Source organism: Elgaria multicarinata, chromosome 2 (genome assembly GCF_023053635.1).
Source record: "Elgaria multicarinata webbii isolate HBS135686 ecotype San Diego chromosome 2, rElgMul1.1.pri, whole genome shotgun sequence".
Taxonomy (NCBI): domain Eukaryota; kingdom Metazoa; phylum Chordata; class Lepidosauria; order Squamata; family Anguidae; genus Elgaria; species Elgaria multicarinata.
In genome coordinates, this window is record NC_086172.1 from 14,412,851 (window position 1) to 14,435,700 (window position 22,850).

The following is a 22,850-nucleotide window of genomic DNA, read 5'->3' on the forward strand; positions in this document are numbered from 1 at the left end:
ACCAACAATAATCTCAGTTATTGTGTTGGTTTTAGCTCAAAATGAGGCTCTATAAGCCCAGCCAGTTTGGATAAGTTACAGGACTAATTGAAATGATTTCTATGGTCTTGTGCAGGGAAGTAGATCAGTTATTTACATACTGCTCTGCATCCAACAAGATCCACTGGTGAAGCGTAATATGGGAGAACATAGGAAGCTGCCTTGGGCAAAGTCAGACCATTGGTTCATCTAGCTCAGGACTGTCTACACATGTGGCAGTGGCTCTCCAGGGTTTCAGATAGAGGTTTTTCCCAACTCTACTACAGCCTTTCCTTGAGGCAAGGACACATTGAAGATCACACCTCTGGCTCCATGATAAGAAAAACAAAATCTTGTGTATGCTGTTATTTGTATTGGCAAGATGGCAGTAATAGTGTCTCTACTAGCTTGTAGTTAATTAGTAACTCTCCTCCTAATTTAAGTTACAAAATTCTTCTTACCTTGCCTTTTTTGCCTTTTTTCTCTGTTTCTCGGTCGACAGCTAACTTCAGATTCTTCAGTTCCTGACGCATTAGTTCATCAACCTGTTCAGGCAGAAACATACAGGGGGTCTGGAAAGCTCTGCTTTTAAAAAAAAACTTTCTGTAACCAGAAAACACAAACCTTGTGCTGGGAATAAAGGCTAATACGCATGTGCAATTATCCAGTTTGGTTAGGGAAATTTTTGTTTTTGCCATTTACTGGAAAAGTAGGATTATTACTGCCAAAATATTATAGGGTTAGGGTTAGGGCTTCCCTGTTACCTAGGGAAGTTGTCGGCTCTCCCACACTAGAGGCCTTCAAGAGGCAGCTGGACAACCATCTGTCAGGGATGCTTTAGGGTGGATTACTGCATTGAGCAGGGGGTTGGACTCGATGGCTTTATACTCTGCTATTCTATGATTCTATGAAAACATATACATTAGGTTCTCCTTCCTTTTCCTGAACCTGTCACTAATCAGCTGTTTGTCAGGCAGCCTTACCTTCTTCCGCCCACACAGCCCTTCCCTCACTGATCTCTCTCTCTCTCTCCACTTCCAGACTCCAGCCCTTCCCACCCCCCAGGCCCTTTCCTCATTATTTCTCTCCCTTCCCTGCCCCTAGCCTGCTTCTTTCTCTCTCTTCTTAGCTCCTATTATTTATTATTATTATTTATTACATTTCTATACCGCCCCATAGCTGAAGCTCTCTGGCAGTTTACATAAGATTAAAAAAATTAAAAATGATATACAGAATTTTAAACCTTAAAACCATACAGTATATACAAAAACATACATCTAAAAACATTAGACAACTATAAGCTGTTAGCTGAACCTAAAAACAGATATCCAGGATCGGCGAAGCTCATCACATATTGCTAAATGCCTGGGAAAAGAGAGAAATCCTGAGAAAGGCCCTGGCTTGGCTCTCTCTCCCACTCACGCCTTTATCTCATGGTTTCACTGTTGCTTTTCCCACTCCCATTTTCTAGCCCCACTGTTTCTTCCTTGCCTGCTTCTCCTTTACGGTTTCTCACCCACTCCCAGCCTCGCTTCCTCTCACTACTTCCCCCTCCCTCTTATTCTCTAGCCTTCGTTCTTCTCTCCCTCTAACCCCTTTGCCTTGCTGTTTCCCTCTCCCCTCGCTATTTCTCCTCTAACCTCTTAACCTACTGTTTCTCCCTCCTTCCTAACCAAAAAAGGGAAGAGAGAGTTTCTAGTGTTAAAAAGCAGAAAAGTTTTAATCTCTTTGTACAGATGTCTCAAATGTTTAAAAATGTATTGTTGTTACAAGACTTTTTGAGTAAAAGCTTGACGTTTCAGATCTGCCGATCCTTCTTCAGGAGCTGATATAACAGAATAACATGAACAACCAAAAAGTCCAAATGAAGCAGTCAAAAGACTTCCTTGCGTTCTTTTTGCCTGTTGTATCTGCAGCAAACTATTCTTTGCGGCTGGGGAAAGGTGTGTGCGTGTGAATAGGATGAGCAGAGCAATCCTATGTAGGCCTATCAAAAGTAATTCCCACTTAGTTCCATAAAAGCATGCAGAGGATTGCAACCTTAAATGGGTATTTTGTTCTGCTTCTGTGACATCAAATATGTGGATTGGCTTTGGAGTTCAAACCCTTCCTCTGCTTGTACTCATTTTTAGTGAAATACTTGTCTTTTGACTAGCCAGACCCCATGGCAACATTATGGCCTTATCCCAGGGCGAACCCTGGGGTCGTCCCTGTGTGTCCACATAACGCATAGGGGATCCCAGGATCAGGGAGGGATGATCCCACCCTTGCCCTGGGATAGAGCCCTACACTTTGGGCCTGGTTTTTCTGCGGTCTCGGGCTGAGCCCAAGACCGTGGCCCATGTGGCCCATGTGGCCCATTGCCGTGTGTTGACCCGGCTCCGTGCGGGGGTAGGGTGGGGGGAGCAGGGAAATTATTATTTTTAAAAAACGAACCTTTCGGCGCTCATGTGCTCCTGTTGCTTTAAAAAAAAAATTAAATTGGCAGGCACGAAACCTCTCCTCACGTGTAAATGGAGGAGGGATCTCGCAATAATCACATCGTGGAATGAAAGGTAGGTCTAGCTAAGGCCTATGTGACTAGCCACATCCTCCATGGGAACCTTTCTGTAGCTTCTCAGATTCACAAATGTCTTCATGAAAGGTTGGAAATTCACAGTTCTACGTATGTGCAGACTAGCCTGAGATGATGGTTGTGAAGTTTAACATAAATGCTAAAGATTTCCCCTCCCCATAATAGAAAGAGTGTTCAGGGCCTTAAAGGAGCCAGAAATGAAGTCTTCTTCCCACTTTTGGCAAGTAACATATGCACAGGTTTCTCAAGTAACTATACTTCAGTTACTCTATAATGTAGAGTTAATGAGTAATGGCAGACTAGAAATACACCTGACAAGCTTTTACTTGTCCTTTCTGGCAACAGCCACTATTTGTTATAAATGCCCTGCTAGTGTAAGTTCACCTGAACTCTGATCTCTTCTTCCACTTCTTTCCTTTTCTCCTCTTTGATCAGTTCTGGGTCATACTCCTGTGAGAAGTTCCATCCCTCATCTCTGTTCTGCCAAACATCTATTATGCCAGATGAGAAAAGAAGGAAAACACTTAGAAAAGAAAATGCCCTTTTACTGTTGTTTTATAAAAAGAAAGAAGTTTTACTGTTTATATTGTTAGTATTTGGTATCTGAATTACAGTAACAGGCCTTAGCAGTTTTAATCACATTTAATACATGATCATGATTTTCTGAAATGAAAAATTAATATTGACTGTTATGAGTAAAGTTTTAACTTACAGTTGAAACCGTAGGTTGAAAAATGAACATTGTTATTCTTTGGTAAATAAAAAAATAAATGATGGGTAGGTGTACAACATTTCAGCTGAAACAAATAACTAATTTAAGGCCTCCATGAGAGAACTCAAGAATGATATATCTGTACCTTCTTGATGAAAACAGAGGTAGAATGCTACTGGACAGGGCATCCTTAAATCTTAGTTCAAGGAGACTTGGGATGTTTTACAATTACAAATTTCCTAAGTGAAATGCATTACTTTATCATAATGATATTTTGGGTTTTTTTAAAAAAATATTTTATTAATTCAACAATTTATTGCAGTCAATAGACCATTCCAACAAAAGTTACATTGTATATTATTATTTCCCTAATTATAATATAGGAATTACAGCGACCTAATTATGTTTTACTTGAGATAATTTGCATAAGTGCTAATGCGCACATGCCCTAATACACACGAGTTAATATGAATTAGCACTAGGGATGGACAGACTCACCCTGCAGCCCCTCACTCCTCCATGCGAGCTGCCATTTCTACACAATAGGAGCTCTAGATTTTCATATAACTAATGTTGCACACAACAGTGGCTGTAAAGGGCCATTTCCACAAAATAGAGGTCCCTAATTTGTGGAAATGGCCCTTTACAGCTGCCATTGTGCACATTATATATATAAAAATCTAGAGCCCCCATCTTGCATTTAAATGGTGGTTTGCATGGAGGATGGGTGACTGCTGGGCCTGGGTAGATGGGTCCGGTAAGTCTTGGCTGCCAGTGCAGCTTGGTGGGTGGGGGAGGCAGCTCACCATGCTGGGTTCATGAGGGGAGAGTCCAACACACTCCCAGACTCAGTCAGGCATTTTAGACATCTCTGTTTAGTGCTAATTTGTATGTAGCTTAGTGCTTTTGCGCAAGTGTGCACTAGCATTATTGCACATTAGCACTATTGTGAATGAGCAAAAATCTCCCCTCCCAAAAGTGAAATACCTGGCATCTCTAGGTGGGGCTGGAAGAACTGTCTGAAAGTGTTGGACTGGGCAGACGAATGGTATGAGTATGTATAAGGCAGTTTCCTATGTAAAGAAGGTTAGTACTTTGTACTAATATGCATACTGAGATCTTTTAGCCTTTAGACAGAAATAATCTTTGATTTGTAAGAATTCATTTTGATCCTCTGCATTTCTGCTGAATAGTTCTCATTTGCAACTAAAGATGAGGAGTATTGAAGGGCATTTAAAAAAAAAAACACTCTTAACCGTTCAAATAACATGATGGATGCCCTGAAATATTTCAGAAGAGAAAACAATCTATTTAGGGTTATCAGAGTTTAGAATTTTCACCTGTGGGGAATAAGCCAATTATATAGATTACTGTGATTTTAAATACTTTTCTAGATGGGTCAGCAGGTTTCAAATATTATATTTTCACATGGGCATTAGGATCTAGCTATTTATGAACAACACTATTGTTGGTGTTTTAAAGAAATTGATTTTTATTTATACTTATGAAACAGATTAGTTATACAATTTCTCTTCGGAAAATCATCCAGAGACTTTACTTGCATGGCAATTGTCCCTTTCTGAATAAAGCACAATTTTAAATTTGGTCTTACGCTTAGTTTTACAACTTCTAATTTTAGAAAACTAGTAACTTGGAAGTATTAAAAAACTCTCAGTGAACTATAAAAAACCACATGATTCTTCTTTACTTTAAAGAGAAGCTCAGAAGGTTAAGGATACCAATATTTATAAAGGTGTGATTACCTTAATAAATATTAGGGCGTATTTAAATTTATTTGAAATATGCTTACACTTAATGCTGATTAATAAAAATTGCAAAATAATTACTTTTATTGCTTAAGTTTCAGACAACAGGTGATAATAAAAAAAACCCCACTAGGAAATTTTTGGTCCTGCTAGGAAATTGTCCTGGGCGTAGCCTTTTTGACCACATGTTTTTACTAATGGGGCAAATATCAGCCGGGGGTGTGTGTGTGAGGATTTTCAATTATTATTATTATTATTATTATTATTATTATTATTATTATTATTATTATTTTATTTATTTATATAGCACCATCAATGTACATGGTGCTGTACAGAGTAAAACAATAAAATAGCAAGACCCTGCCGCATAGGCTTACATTCTAATAAAATCATAATAAAACAATAAGGAGGGGAAGAGAAAACTTCATCAGGAAAACTGCATGAAGGGAAAGAATCAACCCTTTCTCCCATGACCTCAATCCAGACCCCGCCCCCCAAATGCTATTTGCAAAATATTTTGCAGATCGCAGGCTGGTAAAGTGTGGTCCAGGTTCATAGGCTGGCAGGTACAAAGGTCGTATTCACACATCGCCATCATAGCGTATAGCTTGGCTCTTACTGAGTCATGTCTTCATTGTTCCCTCCCTCTCTCCAAGCTGTCCAGAAGTGCATATAGGGGCTGGGTGAATGGTCAGATGGCACCCGTAATGCCTGCAGGTAGTGAGTTGCTAAATCTCTAATTTACTGTGTACTTGCGGGAGTCATGTGACCAAGCACTAGCCATATTTTGCTTATATTTTCAGAACTTATTTCGAAGTACTGATAATAAAAGCAAAACTGGCAATCTCTTCATTAATAAGTGACTGATATTTTCCATATCACAAACATTTCGTTTTAATTGGACCAATAGGTTGGTTTTCACCACTGGAAACCTGTAATCATCCAAACAGAGGTAAGCAGGATGGGGGCAAATGCACCAACTGCTTTCTTCTGCTCCCCGGAATAATATTCTAGCACAAGCTGGTAAAGTTGTGTCCTAGAAGATTAACCCAAATTCAGCCCACCAGCCACGTAGTAAAGACTGCAAAGACCTTGGCAACTTTCTGCATTTTGCAGTCCCAGCCGGCAGCCAGTACAGGAGGCTTATTGAGTGCCTGGGGTTGTGTTTAGCTTGGTTGGCCACATGTTACACAGCTCTCCTCTAGGATATCCGTGGTTTCTATGGACTGAGAGCCCTTACAAGTTTACCCCTTCAAGGAATTAAGAAAAGCCCAACCTACATTGGCAGCTTCTGGAAATAAACACACATCTGCTTTCACTTACATTCAAGAACGAACTCCCCCTCTAGCCATCAAGTCCACATGATAAATGGAATCTTTTGATGAAGACGTCCACCACACCATATCCTGTTAAATAGCGCCGAAATCCCATCACACATTTTAAGCATGCATTTTTAATATGCTGTTAAAAAATATCGAATGAAGCATGCATTTTAGGCCTGGAAGCATGTTAAGTTACTATTTTTACCTTTTGTATTTCTAGGGTCTTGTTGTTGTTGTTGTTGTTGTTGTTATTATTATTTATTTATATAGCACCATCAGTGTACATGGTGCTGTACAGAGTAAAACAATAAAATAGCAAAACCCTGCCGCATAGGCTTACATTCTAATATAATGCAATATATTACATTCTATAATATTACATTGTATAATATATTGTTTCTATATTATGGTAAACAAATCCTTGGTAAGAGATGCACAGAAATTTGTTCCACTTAACATCTGTTAATGTTTTATTATTCAGTATATATTTTCCATTTAGAAGTGTTGGGTTAGGCTAATGAAGAGTGAGAGGCAAGCATATAATCTCAAATATTCACATGGTGACATGAACTACAATAAAGTGTATTCCAGGGTCATAGGCTACCTGAATATTCAACATGTAGATAAAGTTCTGCTCCAGTTATGCTTTCTCTACTTGCCTTTGTATTTGTTGTTTCCTTCTTCCATTACTGGGAGAAAGTTACTTGAGGCCATTTTCCAACCTTCCTCTTCTTCCTTAATATACAAAATATACAGTCAATTAATATATTACAAAAACATCAGTTATTTGATTCTGGGGACTCTGAGGGAGTTCTGATCTCTCACCCTTGTTGTCCAATAGTTTACTGAAAGAATCTCTGTTGTTTGAATTCATCCATCATTAGTATTTTTTCTCTGTTTCAACTAATCTGGGAGCAAGAGGATCTGTTCTGTACTGGTTGTGGTTGGTTGGATGGGGCTAGCATGCTAGAGGTGCTGATGTCAGCAGGCCCCTGTGATCTGGTAAGAGGAATTAGGGGATACTGTAATAGAGGGTTCTCCCTTCCAAATCAGGCAAACAGTCTGACATTGCTTCAAGACCTGACGCTGATCCTAAAATCTCAGGTGGCAAGGGTAAGCAACAGGGCCTTTTCTCAATCTTGTATCTTATACAGTTGCTGTGACTTTAGCTGGAGAAATGAGATCAAGCAAGTTTCAGGGTTGGAATTCAAGAATAAGGTAGCCAGCTCCCCCACCCCACCCCAAAGTGAATGAATGGACTGCCAATTCAGAAATTTAACCCAACACATTACATCAAATTGTGGTTCATCATTCAGCATTATTATGGTTTGTAATTCATCCTTAAGCGCCCAAGGCAAGAGGCAAGCCAAACAAAAGAAACAATAAAAAAGTCTGAGTTGTTCTGGAGCATGCTGCAATCTATTTACAGGTGTGTGTGTCTCTATGTGTATAATCTTTTGATTCTAACAAAAGTAAGAGGTGAAACATTACGGCCCCAAGATGATAATAACTAGGTTAGCAGGGCCTACCCTTTATAATAGGCCAGGCCCACTTGGGCACACCCTGAATTCCACTCATGACAGCTGATATCTTCAAGGCCCAACTAATGCAATGTGTTCTATGCATGGCTCTGGAGAGCATTTGGAAAACTTCAGCTGGTGCAGAATGGAGCAGCTTGTCACCTGACACTTGTTGGGAGGAAAGTGTATATCCAGCTCAAGATAAAGCATCTGTCGGTCTGTTGGTTTCCCGGTAAATTTCATGTTGCTGGTTAACACATGTAAAGCCTTAAACCACCTGTGTCCTGATTATATCATGGGAAGCCTCTCTCACAATATAAGCTAAAATGTCCCTGAAGAGATTGCGTAGTGGTCTTCTCCTAGATATGAAATGCATATGAACGACTACTGCCCGAACCATACTAGGTCTATGAGAACTGGTGACACTCTGAACATTTGCATAAGTGATACCCAAAAAGTCTTACTAAGTAAAAGTCAATGGAAAGCTTTCCCCAAGCCTAATTGCACCAATTGAGGAGTGGCAATTGGGGGGGAGGGCACAGGTGGGGAGTGTTAAGCCCCTCTCCCCCCAAATGCATGCCCCCCTCCACCCAAAGGTGTGCCCTTGCACTGCACTTAGCTTGGGGACAGGCCAGTGGGAGTCTTCAGATTATGTATTGCAAGACAGAAGATCATCAGATATGGTAGCAAGTTCAAAAAGGCTACGGAGCAGTATGGGATGCTTTTCTATGACTTCCTTCTGTCAGTAACAGGAAAGGAGTTTGTTCTATCATGCTAGAGTACCCAGTGATAATCATATTGTAAGAGAAGGAAGAACCCTTTTAGCCTTACTCCTAATTTTTTAACATGAATCTAAATATTCTCAAACGACAAGTCTCAATAAAATGCTTAAACACATTTGTTAAAAATATTTGACTAAAAATACTGAAATTACTCAGATCAGCTACTATCCTTAATAGTCATTAACATATGCCTTCAGAATCAGAGTTTAATAATAGAATCAGACAAATAAATATTTCTCTTGTTTTAAGCCTATGCGGCAGAGTCTTGCTATTTACTGTTTTACTCTGTACAGCACCATGTACATTGATGGAGCTATATAAATAAATAAATAAATAAATAAATAATAATAATAATAATAATAATAATAATAATACTTTAGTCTGTTTGATAGACATTATCAGAAAATGTCATGTAATATAGGGTTGTTCCAGAGTTAGAGCAATAAGCTAACTTGCTTAGGAAGAGTCCTTTCTCCATGTCCACTGACAGGGCCACAACGTCCTTGGGTCCTTCCCCCTACATACCACTTGTATCTGGGACTGTACAAAGTTTATTACACAAATTTAGATATATCAAAGCAGGGGTCAGCATATAACCAAATATAAAATACAAATAAATGATGTGATCAGAAACAAGATAAAAGTCTGGGTTGCTCCTCAGAGAAGGTCTGTGTAAAAAGAGGTTTTAAAATCACCTAACATTCAAAACTGTAGGGGTGTTGTTGTTGTTTTTTTGCCTAATATTAACAAGGAGGGAATTCCACAGGCCAGATTCTGTAACATTAAAAGGTCCATTTTGGATGGACACATGGTGAGCCTCCATGGTCATGTGACATCAGTAAAAGTGCCTCTACTAAGGACTGAAGTGACTGGACAGGGACATAAGGGGTAAAGTAATCCATTCATAGTTCAAATGATGTATTTATCAAATTTGATCAAACTGACCCTGCATGATGAGTGCTGAAGGACTTCTATTAGGAGGTAAGGATACAATGCAACATTTCATTATGGGTCTCACCGTGTACAGTTCTAATAAAGAAGCACACACGTTTTTCACCCAAATTCTAGCCAATATATATCTGAATCAATAGAAGTTGTTAAAAGTTTTGCTCCAGAATTCCTTGCCTCATCTTTCTTCTTTGCTTTCTTCTCATCTTCTTTTCCTTTTCCTTTCTTTTTCTTTTTCCCCTTTTCTTTTTTTTCCTTCCCCCCCTTTTTCTTCCCTTTCTTTTTCTGTTCTTCTTCTTCTTTAGCAGCTAGTTCCGCAGCAACCTGGTAGAAAATAAAGAACCAAAGTTGCCTAGATGTATAAAATCCTTTAAAAACATTCTATAAAACAGTGAATTGTTTATTGTAAATACAATTTACTATATAATTTATAACTACCTTACAAATCACAACCACGTAGTTTATGCTGGAAAGTTTATGTAAAATGTGATTTTTAAGAAATATAAAAGATTAAAAAATATAAAATAAATATTATGTGACAGCAAACTACATTGTTAATTATAAATTTGTGTTGTACTTTAGCAGCCACCATTGCTAGGCTATTGGATTAACAAGACAAAATGTACTCAAACTTTGGAATAATTATCATTCTACTGCCTGGGAATGAAAATCTGTTTCTCAGTGGGTTTTGGTATCCAATAGTCTCATTAATCTTGAGTGAAATGTTCTTCACAGCTTATTGTCAAAATGAATTTTAAGGAACAGAACTAATACTTGATTTTTTGTACCCAGTTGGCTTAACAGTTTCTGGCTATAACTTTTTATTCTGTTGCCTTGACTTCAGTCCAAGAAGATTAAAATGACTGTAACAGATACATGAGGTAATGACAGAGTTAGTGGAAGCATTATGCAAAAATATTAAAAAATGGTACAAAATATGTGGGTAGTATCCAACTGTGTCATTCCGCAGGTGCAAATAACGTTGTACTAACCCTAAAATTACATTTGCTGAAGCATGTTTTTACAATTGGTTGTGCACTACACTTGCACAACTGTTTGTGCAATTGGTTGTGCATTATGCTTGCTTGCTTGCACAACTGGTTGTACAACCACTTGCAACTGGTTTGCACAATGGAAATTTTGGTGGAGGTCCACTAGCACTATTTGAGTTTGAGGAATGGTACCATTGGATACTGCCTACAATACATAAAAATAATGGTTTTTCATATTTCTCTTATGGGCAAAATTGTTCACAATGCTTACAGCTATGACCCATTTTCCTATTTAGTTTGTTGCCAAGTACTGAGCAATGAGTCATATCTTTATTCAGGCAGCATTTCTAGATCTGAACATTACCCCTACCCCCATCCTTTACTGTTTCTACTATTCAACGTTCCCTGCAGATATTTCCACCCCATTTTAACTCCATCCGAAGGATATGGGGAGTAAATGCAACACAAACACAAAGGTGTAGGTAACTTGTGGCCCTCCAAATGTTTGGGCCTACAACTTCCATGATTTTATCCTTATTGGATATGCTGGGTAGAGCTGAGAGGAGTTGCAGGCCAAAACATCTGGAAAGCCACAAGTTGTCCACACCTACAATAATGGAACTAAACCAGGTGTGGGCTATTGTGGGAGGTCCAGGGCACTACGCAGTCAGTGGGGCACCCTGGGGAAAAAATATTGCCAGGGAAAAAATTACTGCTCCGTAGTGCTAAGACTTTTAGCACCCCACAGTGGTTACAGAGTGCTAAAATGGTCAAAGTCAACTTATAAACAATCAAATTTAACTTGAGTTTGGACTTTGCTGTTTTAATTCCGTATTTTAATCTCTATCAATTTGCGTATGTGGTTTTATCCTGGTTGCACTTCTATATTTGTGTTTTTTAGATTGTTGGTTGTTTATTATGCTTTTCATGGTTTTAATTTTTGTGAACCGCCCAGAGAGCTTTGGCTATTGGGCGGTATAAAAATGTGATAAATAAATAAATAAATAAATAAATCTAAATTTGACCCTTTCGTGCTCTGCAGTGCTAAAAGTGCCATTCCCTCTTACTGTTTCCTCTGCTGCCGAATATCACATGTTGCCACCCTGGACTAAACCAATGACCTCTACAAACAAGGTGACCGCAAATGAAGCTAAGACTGTACTCTTATACCCAGTTATGGATACTTATTTGTTACTGAAATTATTAAAACATGTGTGTCCGACAGTGCAATCCTATGTATGCCTACTCACAAGTATGCCCCATTAACCCAACATTAATGCGTACAGGTGGGGTACAGAACTGTTTTTCTGTTGAGGGGCACATTATTATTATTATTATTATTATTATTATTATTATTATTATTATTATTATCCCGCCTTTGGCTCAATACTGGGCCTCAAGGCGGTCTTACAAAGTTTTTCACATTGCTTCAGGGACAATCTCTGCAAGGGAGAGGGACCGGTCTCTCTCCTCCTGCTCCCTGCCTGCTGGGCTGCTGGAGAAGGGACCAGCCACTCTTCCCAGTGACCAAAATGAGGCTGAGGGCCATAGGTTGCCCATATCAGGTGTATAGGGTTGCAGCCCAATTGCACTAAAAACTGTTGAACATTTCTAAATAGGTCATTATTATGTCTTTTTGTTGTTGTTTATTCGTTCAGTCGTTTCCGACTCTTCGTGACTTCATGGACCAGCCCACGCCAGAGCTTTCTGTCGGCCGTCGCCACCCCTAGCTCCCCCAAGGTCAAGTCTGTCACCTCCAGAATATCATCCATCCATCTTGCCCTTGGTCGGCCCCTCTTCCTTTTGCCTTCCACTTTCCCTGCTTCCCCCAAAATAGTCTTTTTACATTTCCCCCCATATTTATTCATTTATTGTTATTTTTCCTTACAGTGCTAAGGCAAGGCCCATATGTATCAAAAAAACATAAAAACAAAAAAACTTAAAGCCACCACCAAGCGCTTAACTCAATATACAGCTTCACTATAGGGAGAAAAAAACTATTGCTCAGGGCAGACAGAATTCAGTTCAGATCTTTCTTGATTATGGCACATGGTTCATAGCTTATTAGAAGGGAAGATTTATTCAAGATAATGTAAAGAAATTTTTGGCTAGAGTAAATATTTACTAATTATTTTTATTTCTGCAATGAAACACTGTTATTTGACTCATAATCATAACATCTTATATAACTACTCCTGCAAAGGATCCTCACACGATTTCCAGAATTTAGCATTCAGATTCATTATCAGTTACTGGTTCCTTCTGTTACGTAATGTTTATTACATTAAAAATAAACGAACAACCCACTTCTCTTTTCATTTTATGGCTAAAAGTGCTAATTTAGGCTGCAATCCTAAACACACCTACAAGGGAGTAAGCTTCATTGAGCACAGAGTGCCTAGGCGTGCACTGCTAGAGAGGTTAGTGTAGAGCAAGTGAGGGGGCAGGAGGTAGACTTCCAGATGTTTTGGACTTTAACACCCAGAAGCCCTCACTACCATGGTCAATGGACAAGAATGCTGGGTGTTGAAGCCCAAAACATCTGGAGATCTACTTTCTGCCCATCCCTGGCATAGAAGAACTGCAATGTGTTACTTTTGTAGCTTGAGAGGCAGTTAATTGATTAGAATTTATTTCATTTTTATTCTGGAATTCCTCCAAGCAGTTCAGGATGGCATACACTGTCTATCTCCACTTTATCCTCAGAGCAATTCCATGAGGTTAAATTAAGCTAGCCTGAACGTGATGGCTAAATGGGGACATGGATATTAGAATGAATATTTTAACTTTTAAAAAGTAATTATCTAGCTCTTTATGTTTGTAAAATAATCTTGAAAAATTTGCAATATAGGCAGTTGCAGCAAAAAATCTAAAAGAAGCATTTTTGCACGAGTTTATAGCAAAAAGGTTAATTAATCATAATTAAATGAAAACTGAAAAAAGGAAGGAAATTAATAACAATAATCTTAGTTTATATCCCAGAGCTGAGTTTTTATCGAAACAAAATTACTGAAAAATATCAGAATATGTTTTCACACATAGAACGGTATCAGCAAAAAGCTCTGTTGAGTTACTTATGTTAAACTGGATTGTTAAACTGGAAAACGGTATCCATGTTTCCTACTGTGAAAGTCTCCAAGGCAACATTATTTTTTGTTGCACTATAGCCAAACAATATGTTCACTCTGGGGCTCAAAATTCGTTTTGTTTGTATGTATAGCTATGATTGAAAAATCATATCTCAAAATCAAAGCAGGAAATGGTAAAATTAGTATGCAACATTATTTGTCTTCTAAGCACAGCTTTGCGGATTTACTTTTGGAATTCCTCTCTTTTCAGTGCTCACTATGCAGTGAAACTCTTAATTCATTCATATACCTGTCAGAGAAAAGCGGTCCTGCAGCTGCTTTTTTAATGATTCTGTAAATGAAATTATGTAGCAAAAATAGTATCCTATTTTGCATGAACACTTGTTGGGAAACACTACAAAACAAATAAACAAACAGAAAGATTTTCCAAAGTTTACATTTAAATTCCTCCATAAAGAGAAGACTGGTGTCCCTTTGATGTCTGATGCCTTAAGCAATGCTTTGATGTTTTCTAATAAAGTCACCTTTATCCTCCTTTTTCCAATGTATTTTCCTTTAATCAATGTAAGTTGTTATTCTCCAGGCTTCTAAAATTATTTTGGCCACATGCCCTGTTCTTTGGATTTTCCTGGGGAATGTAGCATGTTAAGGTGATTAATCTGGTGTTAATTTATCTAAAATCAACAGAACTCCAAATTTCAAGACTGAATTTATTTATAACATTGATATAACATTGAATATAATAAAATCTGTCAGCATTTTAATGTTAAAATGCATTGAAGTAGAAATATTCCCTCTGAATTTAAGGTACTTTCAAAGTACACTGATTTTAAGACGTATTTTAACATCCTACAAACAGGAACAAATCTATATAGAGAAACAGTTGTTTATTGGAAGTCAAGAGTAAAGAGGTTTTGTTGACTGAGCGAAACAAATCCAGCAAATTACATGTGTCTGCTAATCACCAGGTTCTGGATTACAAGGCCCTTCAAGCATATGTCTCCGTTTCAGAGGGAGGTGAAAGATCACAAGGGAATAAAATGCTACTTTTCATGCTGCAGCACAAGACCCAAGCTAAAGTACATTAGCAGAGCTTTTGAACCATAAGTATAAACTCTCTAAAGTAACTTGTCTAATTTCTTGCCCAAGTTGAAAGATATCCAAAGAAAAGTGACTAGACCAGGATCAATTCTGAAATAACTATAGCATCCAAATTGGAGTGATTTTATCTCTACAGTATCCTGCAAACTAATAATAATGGGCTTCTGAGGATTCCACTGCTGGCCATATTGCAACAAGCCTTTAACCACTTGGAAACACTCAACCCATCAACGCTGAGAAGAGGCAATGATGAAAAAGCAGCAAGATGTCTTTGCTGCTATCGCCACAGAATAGGCTCTAAGAAAGGCCAATTAATCAGATTTGGCCCAAGTCTTCTACTATTAGCACTCTAATTGTTGTCCTGCTTGTTTTATCATTCTCAGAATTGGCTGGAAGAGATAGGAAAATCCATATGCAAACAATTATGTAAATCATTCCAGAAATCACCAGAATACTGATAGGAGCACCAACCCAGTAGTATATTCCTCAACATGTATCAGGAAAACATTCATAACTCCTTGGAAATATCATTTATTGCGTTCCCTCACCCCTGTGAAAAATAACCAGGGTAGTGGTCTGTCTGATCTCTGGTTTGCCCAACCACAGACCACCCTCCTCCTGCCCTGAATGGAACACCAAGTCAATCACGATTTAGGCCAGACATAATTTCAGATCGACCCATAGCTGTCATAATGACCATTAAATCCTGAGCTACACAAAACAAGGTGGTCTCATCACATAGACATTGACCCCCCAGGAATCAAGCCTGAGGGTTTTCCAACACTGCTGCCAAAACTACTTTTTCTAACCCAGAGAGGGAGACTGTTAGGCAATGGGTGTATAATTTAACAATAACATCCCTAAGCTGTTTTGCTGGTGCAACTTCTGGTACAAATACTCAAATAAGACGACTGTTGGGTAGAGGTTCTGGCAAGGGTTGGGAATTGCAAAAGACAAAAGCCACCTCCCCTCTCCACCCATTATACCTAGGTTGCTGTTGCACTATAGTATCTGGTGGGCATAATTGGGATAAATTTGCACCTTCCCCTTCTCCCAGAAAGTCTCAGTGATACTGGACAGGTCAGTGGCCTCCTCCAGCATCAAATTTTGGATGTTTTCCCCATCATTGGATGTTTTCCCCATCACTGAAGTGGAAAAGCAGCCTATAAATGCTAAGTACTATTACAGTCAGCAGACACAGAGGAGACATAGCAGGCAGTCAACTGAGAAGCAGAAGTTAGTGGGAAATGTGTAGAGAAGGCACAGAGCTAACGAAGGAGGGCAAGGAGATGGGGGTTGGGAATGTCATTTCGGCAAGGGATTTTAGGATGCTCCAGGGTACAATGGGGCAGAAAGCTAAGCAACCAGAAAAGTAAAAGAATTTGAGGGAACAGTGAAAGGGAGGGCTATGCATTCCAAATATTTTTGAACTATTGGCACAACGTTTAGGTTCAAGTTCAGGTCTTTAGTCTCTAACTCAAGGATGAGCAGGATAGCCAATGTTGAGGGCTGATGGGAGTTGTAGGCCAAGACGCCTGGAGGACCACAAGTTGCCCACTCCTGCTCTAACTGAAATCAGTTACAAAAATCAATCTTTATGTGCACTGCTTAGCCTTATGCCAAAGATTATATTTCTCCTCTTTTCAGTTAATTAATTAATTAATTAATGCCAGTATAACTGATTATATTGGCATCAAGTTATCATTTACATTTTAGAATTAGATATCGGTAATATGCTGGTTATGTGTACTTTATAAAATTTGGTTTGCATCTTGTGATGTACAACATATATTTCGGTAGTATTCAAGTCTAATTAGTCACTATCAACTTAAAACACACGCACACACAACACGAGACTGTAGCTTAGATCCAGTGAAGGTTGGTGGCTCAGATTTCGGTGGGGCTATGAATCCATGCTGGGTTTCAGTCAGAACCAGCCGGAACGCTAAAGGAGCTGTCCAAGGTGCTGAACCCTAGATTCAACACTATGGATAGTTCCTTTAGAGTTCTAGGTGGTTCTGACTGAAACCCAGAATGGATTCGTAGACCCACAGAAATCTGAGCCACCAGCCTCCCTACTTAGGCCCCAAGAACCTTGAATTGAAGGAGAAAAGGTGTTAGTCCTGTTCAATGAACTCTTGTGCAAGAGTTGGTGGAAGGCTGCTTGTGGTGCCATATGCTGGTTGTGCAAGCAGTTGTGCAACTGGTTGCACAAGCGGAATGCACCATCAGTTGCATAATGAGTTGCACAAGAGTTATGCGCAATCAGTCGCTTAACATTTTGTCAAGCACAATTGCTTGTGCAAACAAAACTTTAATTGGATTCTTTTCTTGTACATAATTTGGAGCATAATTTCCATCAGCGCAACGTCATTTGTGCCAACGGAACGACGTAGTTGGATACTGCCCCTTGTGCAAATAGAGGAATTCCTCTATATTTGGAGTCACTTTTCCTATGCCATTGCTCCTTCATGAAGAGGCTCTCCTGTAGTTCCAACACAATGAAGTTAACTTTTATTTATTTATTTACAACATTTACATACCACCCCACATCTATACAGATTCTGGAGCAGTGAACAATAAAAGATAAAAGGAATTAAAACACAGTATTAACAATTCTTTTAAAACCAGTACCGATAAAAACCTTGGCTGGCTATTACAGGATTTGTTGAAATAAAAATGCCTTCAGCAGGTGCCAGGAACTTAACAATAATGGTGCCTGCCTGAAATTCAGAGGCAGGGACTTCGGCAGATAGGAAGCCACCATACTGAAGGCTCTACTCCGGGTGGATTCCAATCAGGCTATAGAAACGGAAGTAGAATTCAGTATTATAGTATTAATATAGATTTTGGACTTCAGTTTATTAGCCATTAATACTGAACAGCACTGAATTCATTTCTAAAAGCAAATGACTAGTAGTTAAAATGACTGGATTTGCCCTGATTATGCTTAAATCACACGTGGTTCACTTGATTATTATTTTTTAAATAAAAGCTTCTTTAAATCTCAAACTTTCATACTGAAACGAACTCCTACCTCCTCTGGAGTTTTCTCAGAAAAAAGAGCTGCTGAACCACCTTGTTCTTCATCAGGATAGTCAGGAAACTTTCCTGTAACATGCCTATATGAAAACAAAGTTCCATTTTGAAAACATATATAACTTTCATTTATTAATTTAAAACATTTAAATAATTAAATATGGCTAATCAGAAGAATCCCCCCCATATTTACAATGAGTTTGATGTGGAGAGTTGAACTAGATAACTGAAGATGCAGTGTGGTATAATGGAGGAAGTGACTGGATCACTAACCCAACCAGTGTGGGTTGTTGTTGAAGATGCTGTCTGAACACAGCACATTTTCTGCAGGGTGGCTTATTGTGTTTTCTGCAGAGTTGCTGGTGAACCATGCAGTGTGGCTTGTTAATCACCATGAGCTATTAAGGTTCTCAAAGTGGCTTGTTAAAACAATAAATAAACCAAAAATCATAAGCAACCATGGTGTTTAGCATGTTGTGTGAACACAGCCAGTCTGCAGTAAGGGTTATTTTACCTATTGTGGGTTAGCATGTTGTCACTCTGCATGGGTTACAGAGATTGCCTACAGAGCTGCTTGGCATGAGCAGCCAAAAATGCTGTCCCTCTGCTCCTCTCAAGACATCCCTATTCCTGCTGCAAAGGAAGCTGGGATACCTGCTCAGCTGGGTGGGAGGACTACAGGAGGAGGTGGGCAAGTGTGTGTGAAATAAACTGCTCCATATAACTTATTCGCCTGATGGTCTGATGGGAGCACAGTAGGTTGTTTGCATAACCACCTAACCAGCATAGCTTTCCACCCACCATGGGTCAGCATGACATGTGAATCTTGTAGGTCAGCTACAGACCTACAAGGCCTGGATTCAAATCTTATTTACAGATTCTAAGTTGCCCTAGGGGGACCATGTTACCATAAAATCTATTCCAAACAAATGTAATGTACATAGTAGAAATCTACCTTATAGGTTTGTGAAAATAGCCCCCAATCTTACATGTTACAACTACCATATAAACAGCTTATAAATCTTACTCTAAACTCAATTTATTTCATCCAATTTCCTAAATTATAGAGGAGAATTATAATAATGAGATACTGGACATTTTTAAAATAACTTTTTGAAATTACATTCAAACTTTGCTCCACTTAATTCAGGGATTCCCTGATTGCTTCTCAGTAAACTCTTGTTGGGAGACTTTTCTTGTTTGGTCTAACTCATTGATGTAATCCCAGTGGCTTTGCAAATTCCTCTCTGTCCATACATATGGGATGGGTTTGGATGACCAGTGGGGCGAAAATACAGTATGGGTTGTTTGCCTCACCCTCGCACAACTGGTATTTACCTGCACCGCATCACAGGTTGCTGTGCAATCTGAAGCCAGTGTACGGCAGGGGTGACTTCAAACTCATGGCTTGTTGCAGAGATTGTGGAGTGGGTTAGAACCACCCCACTGTGCATTGGGTTCGGATGACACAGCAACCCATGACACAGAGTGGTAATGAGGTAAATGCTGTTCATACGAGTGGCATGTAATGGGGCGGTGGAAACAACCCACGCTGGGTTGTTTCCCCCACTGATCATCTAAACCTGGCCATTGCGAATTGCACAATAGGCAGACATTGCTTAATGTGAATATCCCATCCAATGATGGACATCTTTCTCTCTCTCTCCCTCCCCACCCCCCCCGCCCACCTTTTAAACCTTTGCTGCAGTAAATTAATTCTAGGATGGGGGAGGAAATGTCATAATCTTTCTTTCTTTTTCTTAAATGCTGATTACATTTACCTCCTTCCTGATCATGTTTCTTAACATTATAGGGGGAAATGATGTTTGCACGCAGAATTACGGTTAACAAAAAAGAATGGATATACGGCACAGATCCAATTTTGCATTTAATTTGAATATTAAAAGTTGTGCTAGACTATTCTTTTGCATTTTACTGTCTTTTACACACTCATTTGAAGAATTGCTCTTGGCACTAGAACTGAAGTACAGATTATTTGGCTTGCTTCATATTTAGGCCACATTAGAGAGAAATGTGTTGTTAAAAACAAGCATAACTAATGACTCATTGCAGCCTTTGATTGCCCTCAAGTCAATTCTTCAGCAGTTTCAGCTGTTCCCATTATTAATCTGTCATCCTCTGAGGGGAAAGATGGTCCAGCACGAGGCACTGGTTTCAGGCTCTTCACATTTGTGTCACGCTCTATTGCACTGTGTCTCAACATTATGTAATTAGTCAGTTTCTAAACATATGTACAGCAGCTGAATGTCTGCAGTGGGAAAGCCTGACATGCTGTTCACTACTGCATCTTGACCTGGGAAAAATGTTCAAAAGAGTTAGGTAGAAATCATAATCAACTTTAGTGCAGAAAAGAAGCTCCCTGGATCTTGAATATCATTTTGCAAACCAAGAAATTCCTTCATTCAATGTATTTCTAGCCCAACCCATAGCTGAAACTCTCTGGGCAGTTCACAAAAATTAAACATGATCTTCAGTCTTGGGCCCACACAGATGTTCACATGCCACAAGGTGCAAAGGAGACATCCTCCCTCCTGGACAAGGACTAATAGGCAGAATGGGACTCTGGGGAGAAGCGAGACGCTTTGCCCTCTGCGTGTAGGGTACTTGCAGGTCTCCCTTTTAAATTTTCTGCTACCAAAGACCATTTACTTCAGATAAGACTTGCTGAATTAATCTTTGTGATTGTACTGAATTTTCAAATAAATGAATTTTAACCATGTTAAAACATTTTAAACATCTGTGTTAAAGAAATAACCATGTCAGTTTTTATCAATATAATGTCACAAACAGTTTACTTGGCAAAGGAATAAAAATGTTATCATTATGCATAATCATCTTCTTAGGAACTTAAGCTATGGCATCAGGAGTTCAGCATCAAAGAGCTTTTCTTGTTCAGAAATAAATACGGCACTGAAATGCAAGGAAGTCCATAATCATACTCTTTGGTCTTCAATTAGAACATTGTTATAAAACTATTAAAGCCTGAAGAGTAATAATGCTTCTATAATTAGATTGGTATAGACTTTTCTCCATTGCACTCACCCCACAATGGAAATCCACATGAATGTTGAGCAAAAGTCCTAGTATATTGTAGTTTTAAATTTTTAAAAGTTTTATATTGTGTTTTGTAATGTTGTATTTTATGGTTTTAACTACTGTGAACCAGCCAGAGTGCTTCAACTATTGGCTGAATAGAAATGAAGTAACTAAGTAAATAAATAAGTAATCTATACATTTATTGCCCATGACATTTGAAAACCTAGACAGAATAGCAGAAAATCTTGGAAATTTGACAGTACTAATGCCAAAGTGTGTTGAAGTCAACCTTCACACAAAAGGTACCATGAACTCCAACAAAACTTTATTTGGAGTGAGAGAGTTATATATAAAAGCTAAGAACAAAAAGGGCAAACAAACTCAGATGCACAAACCCAGTATAGCAGCCTTAAGAATGTTATATAGGATTATGTTATATAAAATTATATATGTTATGGCATTACTGGCCTTAACAATGACAACATGTCTTGTCCTAGGAAGACTGCCTTCATCTTGGAAACATCGGTGAACACTCTGTACAGTGTAGTCTGTGTGGAGTTTTGAAAGGGGTAGGAAAATATGTATACTTGACCAGGGTTTAGGGTTCTAGAGGAGCCTGGACTATTCAGTTTACTTTTCACATTATTATCTGTTGGTCAGCTAACACAATACATCAGCCAACATAATACATTTTTGCATGGCTTGTATTTTGAACTGCAGTAATAGTCTATTAGTATTGCTTATTTTCCTAGGACTGTTCATTTTTTGTATTTTTCCACATTTTCAAAAAGAACTGATAGCATCAGAAAACAGGCCTACAATTTCTAGTAGATCTGATGACTGCGCAGTAACAAGCTATGGTACTAGGTCTATAAAGATAGATAGACCTGGTCTCTGAGAAATCTGTATATCAGGTCTACCCCCATGTTGTTTCTCAGCAGGTAGACCTATTATTTGGACAATGTCTTTCCACTCACAGTTGAAACTCAATTCCTCTCCTGGCTCCCTTAACCTCTATAAACTTCTTGGATCAAGGGCCATTACAGGGGTGAAGGGCATGTTTGGAGTGGTCACTTATGAACTGTCAAAAAAGAGGAAATGCATCACCAAAACGGGGACTCCAATTTGCATAAAATGTACATATGCTAATTGATATGTGTAGATATAAATGTAGATATAATTATTATATAACTATAGTGTGGAAGGCTGTAATCAGATGACCTGTTCAGCCTACCTGTTCAGTCTGCTGTCCAGATGCAAACTGTTGATAAAACAATACTTTTTGCAATTCTTTATTTTTAAATTGGAATTAGACTGGATAGGCCTTCAGATAGAGGATGCCTTCGAATAGAGAATGATCCTCTAGCAGTCCTTCAAATACAGGTCTGGTTCTCTGTAAAAGAGAGGTGTCCATTTGTCCATGTGTATGTATGGGAACCTGTTCAGCTTGTAGTTCACTCTTGGGATGTGCTCTCCAGGAAAAAACAACAATAGATACAGGTACTATCACAGCATGGTTCATTACAAAACACTAACTTTTAAGGGAACACTTATCAAATTTGCAGATGACACAAAATTGGGTGGGATAGCAAATACCCTGGAAGACAGAAACAAACTTTTAAGTGATCTTGATAGGCTGGAGTGCTGGGCTGAATACAACAGAATGAAATTTAATAGGAATAAAGGCCAAGTTCTACACCTAGGAAAAAGAAACCAAATGCACAGTTACAAGATGGGGAATACTTGGCTCAGCAATATTCCTAACGAGAAGGATCTTGGAATTGTTGTAGATCACAAGCTGAATATGAGCCAACGGTTTGTGGCTGCAAAAAAAAAAAAAATGCTATTTTGGGATGCATTAACATAAGTATAGCTTCCAAATAGTGCTGGTTTCCCTCTATTCGGCATTGGTTAGGCCTCATCTTGAGT

At 38.8% G+C, this 22,850-nt stretch overlaps 1 protein-coding gene across 1 annotated transcript in view; it reads right to left on the reverse strand.

Moving 5' to 3' along the window:
• IQCA1 (IQ motif containing with AAA domain 1) overlaps positions 1-22,850 on the reverse strand; it is a 168,536-nt gene that overhangs the window by 41,072 nt on the left and 104,614 nt on the right. Inside the window, exons 9-13 of the mRNA XM_063115867.1 lie at positions 17,863-17,947; positions 9,839-9,967; positions 7,053-7,128; positions 2,978-3,084; positions 480-563 (exon numbers count right to left, since the gene is read on the reverse strand). Coding sequence (XP_062971937.1) covers positions 480-563; positions 2,978-3,084; positions 7,053-7,128; positions 9,839-9,967; positions 17,863-17,947 — 481 coding nt within the window. The remainder of the gene's footprint in view (positions 1-479; positions 564-2,977; positions 3,085-7,052; positions 7,129-9,838; positions 9,968-17,862; positions 17,948-22,850) is intronic.